This window comes from Limulus polyphemus, unplaced genomic scaffold (genome assembly GCF_000517525.1).
Source record: "Limulus polyphemus unplaced genomic scaffold, Limulus_polyphemus-2.1.2 Scaffold3660, whole genome shotgun sequence".
In the NCBI taxonomy this organism is placed as follows: Eukaryota; Metazoa; Arthropoda; class Merostomata; order Xiphosura; family Limulidae; genus Limulus; species Limulus polyphemus.
This window is the reverse complement of record NW_013669270.1, coordinates 64,279-71,642: the sequence shown is the minus strand read 5'-3', so window position 1 is coordinate 71,642 and position 7,364 is coordinate 64,279. Positions and strand designations below refer to the sequence as shown.

General features: G+C 33.3%; 1 protein-coding gene across 1 annotated transcript in view; it reads right to left on the bottom strand.

Annotated features, from left to right (window-relative positions):
* Positions 1–3,821, bottom strand: part of LOC106469797 (abl interactor 2-like) — a 28,974-nt gene extending 25,153 nt beyond the window's left edge. The window contains exons 1-2 of the mRNA XM_013930307.2: positions 3,510–3,821; positions 1,011–1,151 (exon numbers count right to left, since the gene is read on the bottom strand). Coding sequence (XP_013785761.1) covers positions 1,011–1,136 — 126 coding nt within the window. The 5' untranslated portion in view covers positions 1,137–1,151; positions 3,510–3,821. The remainder of the gene's footprint in view (positions 1–1,010; positions 1,152–3,509) is intronic.
* Between the last annotated feature and the right edge of the window lie 3,543 nt (positions 3,822–7,364).

The following is a 7,364-nucleotide window of genomic DNA, read 5'->3' as shown; positions in this document are numbered from 1 at the left end:
AGTTTATATTTGTGTCCCCTAGTCCTACTGTTCTCACTATTAAACATGAAAAAATATGATACATCAACACTATCAATTCCCTTCACAATCTTAAACACCTCAATCAGATCCCCCTAAATTTTCTTTTGTTTTCAGGAGAAAACAATATGAGAGATTTTAGCCTCTCCTCGTATGACAACCCCACCATCCCAGGCACCATTCTAGTAACCCTTCTCTGAACCATTTCCAACAATTTAATGTCTTTCCTAAGGTAAGGAGCCAAAGACTGAACACAATATTCCAAATGTGGCCTAACCAGTGATCTGTACGATGAAATTATAACCTCTTTATACTTGTATTCAATATTTTTGTAGATACAACCTAAAATCCTATTTGCCATACCACTAGCAACTGCACACTGCTTAGTTGGCTTTAGAGACTGATTGCCTATTACACCAAGATCCCTTTCCTTCATAACACTATTGAGGTTATTCCCATCCAAATTATGATAACCCACATGCATTATTTTGCATTTATTATAATTAAAACCCATCTACCATTTATTTGCCCAATTCTCTAAATGATCTAAATCATTTTGTAAATCAGCAGCATCCTCTTCACAGCTAGCAACACCCAAGAATACTAACTTGAAAGTAATTATATTGTTTTTACAGGGTACTTAATACTAACTTGAAAGTAATTATATTGTTTTTACAGGGTGCTGAATACTAACTTGAAAGTAATTATATTGTTTTTACAGGGTACTTAATACTAACTTGAAAGTAATTATATTGTTTTTACAGGGTGCTGAATACTAACTTGAAAGTAATTACATTGTTTTTACAGGGTACTGAAAACTAACTTGAAAGTAGTTACATTGTTTTACAAGGTGCTGAATACTAACTTGAAAGTAGTTACATTGTTTTTACAAGGTGTTGAGTACTAACTTGAAAGTAGTTACATTGTTTTACAAGGTGTTCAATACTAACTTGAGAGTAGTTACATTGTTTTACAAGGTGTTGAATACTAACTTGAACGTAGTTATCTTCACAATAATGTGCAACTTTTTCCAAATTAATGTGACTGTCTTGAAGGCTTTCCATTCCTTCTGGAATCTCATTTTCTATAAGAGATTTTAAATCTGCCACCATAGACATGATGTATATGGGAACCTATAAAACATATATTAACAAAAAACAGTTATTTCTGTACATATATGAAATATCCAATTCCCCTAATACTTCATTCTTAAATTAAAGCTGTGTTCACAAGGCAAATCCTGAATGTACATGTAAATTATTAATTTTCCCTTTATTCTTCAGACTTGTATAGGATTTGTAATTTCTTATAATCATTAGATTACTAACAAGAATGAAATTTCAACATACAATTAGAGACTGTATTTCAATGCTTCAGCAGTCTTCAAAATACTTACTGCTTGATTCAACACATTATATAATAACAGTCTTTGAATCACTGAAAGGTAACAACAACAAACAGGGGTACCAACTTTGGCTTGGTCAATCTTTTAATTTTTACTGAAAACTACAACTGTAAAGCATTTGAATGTTGAGAAACAATGTCCTAAAAACACATTAAAAACATAAAAATATGCACAATGCCAAACCATCTGTTCAATGAAGTTACCTTGAATATTAAAACAGAAATAAAACAAAAAATTTCATATCCATAGACAAACTAACCAAAATTCCCTTTGTTATGGTGTGAACTATATTAAGTTCGTAAAGTATATTTTTCTATTAATTGTATTTATGTAATTTCTGCTTATTAATTGTTAAGGAGATTTCTTCCAGGATACATTTTAAAATAGTTAACTTACAGTTACACAACCAAAATAATGGTACAATAGCTTAAAAGTTTAGGTCAAGCATATCCGCTAAACAGAGCAAGACTTATTTTAAAATGCAATTTCATTCCACAATTGAAACATTTGTTTTATAAGATGAAATATTCAACAAAAGTTTTGTAAACGTGTTTCATCAGATTCAGAAGAAACAGAATATGATAGACTTTACTTTTAGGAAGTTTTTAAAAGTTTAAAATGAACAGTCACTGTTGATTAAACTTGATTTAGAAAGTTGAGTTTAACTAGATTCTGAATATTAGCAATCAATGTGTCCGAAGGAAAACGAAGTTTGATAATAAACAAAATTACGACACTTATTATATACAACATTGTTTATTGACAAAAAGGGGGCATGGATAAACATTTCAGAATTCTATCAGATTCCATCTTCAGTATCTAAAGTAGAATAAAATGAATTTACATAAGTCTTTATACATTGTCAAAGTACAGTTGCTAGATATAACGATAATTAAACACTAAACAGTAAGGTTGTAAGCTCTGTTTAGTAAGCATGCTCCATCTACACTCTGAAATATCGTTCTTACATGACATCCTGAAATGCAACTGCTATCCACAACACTTATTAGAAAACATTACCAACACCTTCCTAACAAAGAAACTCACAAATCCAATTAAGATACCAACTGTACCTAAACTTACTATATACTCGTGTCTTCCCTATACTGGCAAACAAAGCTTAAATTTAAAAAATCAACTTAAATGCATTCTTGGTCGTTACTACCCTCAAGTGGATTTAAGATTAGTTTTTAAATCCACATCCCGCATCAAAAAAATTTTCCCTACTAAAGATCTCCTCCCCATTCCTTATTGTTCTTGGCTTGTCTGTCTTTACACGTGTAGAGACTGTAAGGCCTCCTATATTGGCAAAACCAAATGCCATTTAAACGTCAGAGCCTATGAACATATGGGAATTTCCATCAAAACGCAAAAAAAATTGAATAACCCCTGTGTTTCCTCTATACGCCAACATAGTGAAGAAATAGGACATCAACCTATACTCTCAAGTTTCTCTATCCTCTGCAAGTCTAATACTGACTTGGAATTATTGATCAAAGAAACCCTCCACATCAAACATCACTCCCCAACACTGAACAACATGCAGTCTTCATTTAAATTACACGTATTTTAATATGTTCGTATTACTGATTTTTTTCGTTGTATTTTCTTGCTGTAGTTTCTCCCCATGATCACTGTTTAGTGTTTAATTCTCGCTATATCTAGCAACTGTACTTTGACAATGTATAGACTTATGTAAATTCATTTTATTCTGCTTTAGATACTGAAGATGAAATCTGATAGAATTCCGAAACGTTTATCTATGTCCCCCTTTTTGTCAATAAACAATGTTGTATATCATAAGTGTCGTAATTTTGTTTATTCTGAATATTATTAATATCAGTAATACTACTACTTCTAGACTGTCTATGAGTATAACGTATACTAAGTTATAACTTTTACTTTACAGTATAAGTACAACTTAGTATAACTATTGACTAAAATATAACAATAAAATTAACAGTATAAGAAAGTAACCTATAATGTTATAATTACTTATTTATGATTATATTTTGATTTTTATAGTTTTATAAATTATAGTACAACTGGTATTAGTATTAATTAAATAAACAGTTTTTCTACTCACATGTGCCGTTTGTATTATAAAGTAATAAAGCAGAATACTTCGAGATAACAATCTCAAATTGGCAAAAATAAAAATGTTAAATTTGTAACTAATGTTTAATAATTATCTAAAGTGACTAATAATAATATACTGTATGACAATTAGTTCATAAACTAAAGCGAACAAAGCGTAACCTATCGTAAAGTACTCTAACTTTCCCCAGAAAGTAAAATAAACTATAATATCGTTCGCGAAGTGTATAGCTGATAGCAAGTTATCTTGGTAGCTTCAAATATATTGTGAACCAAAGCATCAGAAATAATTATAAAGTTTGAAATTTTGTTAGCTTGAAGCCTATCGCTGCACTAACGCTAAGAAATTTCCTATGAACAGAAAAATCATCACTGTAGTCTAGATTCAGCAACTAATAAAATTTGATGTTTGTTTATAATTAAGCACAAAGCTACACAATGAGCTGTCTGTGCTCTGTCTACCACGGATATCGAAACCCGAATTCTAGCATTGTAAGTACGCAAACATACCGCTGTGCCAGTGTTGGAGGCAATAAAATTTGATTCGCGATTCACTAGATTATTAAGATAGATTACTTTCATACGTTTTTATAACTTTCCTACAAAATATTCGAGACCCGTGGTTGGCAGAGCACAGATAGCCCCTCTTTGTGAACTACTAACAAGCAAACAATACACATTTTCACAAGTGAACTTAATCAGTAAATGATAAATGGTTTTAGAAGCAGCACTAAATACTGGCATAACAATTTTGTAACATGTTATGGATAATAAATTCAATACTATGATACAATTCTTTAAAATAATTTTTATGCTTGCCGCTCTTCGCATAGTCGCTGCAGTTTTACTATGTACGGGCGTAAAACGTTTCCATATTGTGCCAACAGTTTTAACAAGGATTCATATTTAGTAATATCTCATCCTGAACTATTGGCCATAGAAAAGGCAGCCAAGTATTAGCACCCGCTGCTTCAAGTGATGACTGTTATTTAAAGTTTAAATTTTGAATCCTGAGCTCTTCGATACGCAGACCAACACATTGACTATTACGACACCTGATCCTATAAATATGGAAACTTGCTTTCTGTTAAGAAACAAGAAAATAGCAACAGTATAGTTGTCTATTATCCAATCAGACTTGATTATAGTGTAAATTTGTGGAGCCCTGAATTTATTTGTGTATGCAGGGGATGTTTCTGATTACTATAATCACACAAACTTAGAAAATTATGACTAATCTGCAAGACAATGGGTAAGAGCAGTGACCTCTCTATCTTTCCGAGAGCCACAAATAAGGGTACTCATAAAGCAGGAGCATTATTATTATTAAACACAATTTTCTGTATCTCAGTGGCATCACAGGCTATCAACATTGGTTATCAAATGTAATACATGTGTCACAAAGAAAAACTGTGACTGCCAATTTTTGGTGACTAACTGAGAGAAAAAATGATTATATAGGTTTTTAAGGTGAAACAAGTATCAAGCTGATCATAGTTGGTTTATTACCCAAACATTGGGAATTTTCTTGTGGAATAAATGTTGGATTTGGGTCCTTTGGTTCACTTAAAAGGGCGCATATTATCAAGAGGAATATACAAAATTTTTGTTCACCAATCATGTCCACCCCCAAAATGTAGCACTTACCATTTTCACTCTGACAAGTAAGGGCTTTTCAATATGCTGATAGTGAAACAATCCACCACATAGTCTGAAATTATATTTAAGGCAATGGTGCAGGAACACGGAGAAAGCGGAGTGGCAGCAGTCACCCTCAAGTAGTGGAATTTCTATATGACCAAAACAATAATAAAATTTCCAATTTAGATATTTTAAATTTTCATTTCTAAAATTTTTTGAATATATATATAAGTTCACTAGTATCAGAAATTTTTCATTGTCGGCTGAAAATATCGTTAACAGCAAGGGTATTCAACTGATGAAACAAGGCATTGTAACCTTTATAAACAAGAATTTACGAAAAGTATACTTAATTAGCTATACTCATTACCAGGGTGATTTTTGTTTCATTCTAAATAGAGAGCTTGCTCTGATCTGTGAACAAACTGCATACTGTTATGGACTATATTTTAATGCTGTAATTTGTTTCTTTGCTAGAGGGCGTAAGAAGATAAAATCAAGTAAGTTTGTGGGAGTAGGTCTACAATGTTCTAAATTGAAGTCCCGAAAATCTAGTGACTTGGTAAAATATGTATAGCAAGGATTAGATTATAAATATGGGTGTGTAAGCTTAGTAAGCTTACAGTGAAACAATGAAGTATCAAGAGGCTAGAAAGCTATTTCCAATAGTGTGTTTATGTTTTTGGATCTGTGTTAGCAGCCATATTGCGCATATCGAGTTACTTCGTATATGTAAGACGATTTTCACGTTAGTTTAATGCAGATACAGTAACACGATTGTAAACGTAGACCTACAACAAGGTACAAGAGTACAAGCCTATAACGAAACATTGATGAGAAAACAAAACTAATTCGTTATTATTACTTGCACTGGACGTTGAATTATTTTCACCAGATAATTCAAAAGAACCCCTTAAGAAAAGAAAGAGCAACGTTACAACAAAATACAGAAGTTATGTAAGTTATTGTTACGTCTGTGTTCGTTTGTTAATTTTTCGTACACATTTTTTTTCCGAGAAACTTCAGCGATACAAGTATTTTCTTAAATAAAACTAGTTTATTCTTTCTCAATTCAACTTTGCAATACACTTAACTTCCACAGTCACTTTAACTTGAACACACGCTATAATTCACAATGAACGATTCACGCACTTTCATACGGACACTACCGCGCTTGACTCAATTGTCCATCTCTTCCTCTGCCTGTCTGCAATTATCTCATGCCGTCACTTCTTGCCAGTCTTATATATACAAAATAGAGGGCGTCTGGCAAACACTCGAGCCTTCAGGAACGTTCGAGATACTCATTACGCTTTACCAGCGTCACATGACTTCCACTGTCGTAACACTGCCCCTTTCTTAGTATTGTTCGGCCCGAACAATAGCCACTTAAGTTAAACCAATAGATAATTAACAATAACTTAATTAAATGTACAGAATTTACAAACACAAAATTAAAATTCAACAAAGTCTCTTAATTTTACGGGACGTATCTTCTTCCATACTGGTCTCTGTCTCGTTGACTTCTGCTTCACGTGAGGTTCATCTGCTCCATCGGGAATTGTCCTATTATCAGTAATAGTCACATAAGTGGTAGTAACTTCATAAAGGGCTTCACTGTTTCCCTTCTCAAAACCGGGTAGAATTTCTTCTTCGACAGTGGCTTTTTCAGTTGACACGTCTTCAGCGGCATCTTTTGTTCCATTATTCACTTCGTCCCAACTGAAATGTTCTGGACTGTGATAACACCAAAGCTGTTGGCATGCACCACCTTTGGCTTGCCTCGCCGACCACAATTTATTCGGAAAGTCACGTCTGACAGACGATCCACTATGTCATATGGGCCTTCCCATGGAGAAGACAACTTAGGACACCTCCCTTTGGTCTTCCTGGGATTCTACAACTACACCTTGTCTCCTGGTACAAAGGTGACTTCAATAGATCTCTTATCATAACATAGCTTCATGGAATCAGCAGACGTTTTCAAGTTTGAATGCACTTGATGATAAATATCATCCATCCTTTCAAATAACACTTTCACGAACTCTGACACATTTTCAGGCAACTCTTCGTAAGGTGGGCATCCTCTTATCAGGTCCACTGGCAACCGAAGTTCCCGACCAAACATCAGCTTTGCTCGAGTGTATCCAGTGGCTTCATGCTCTGCTGTTCTATAGGCCATCAACAGTGGAAGAAGTAAGAC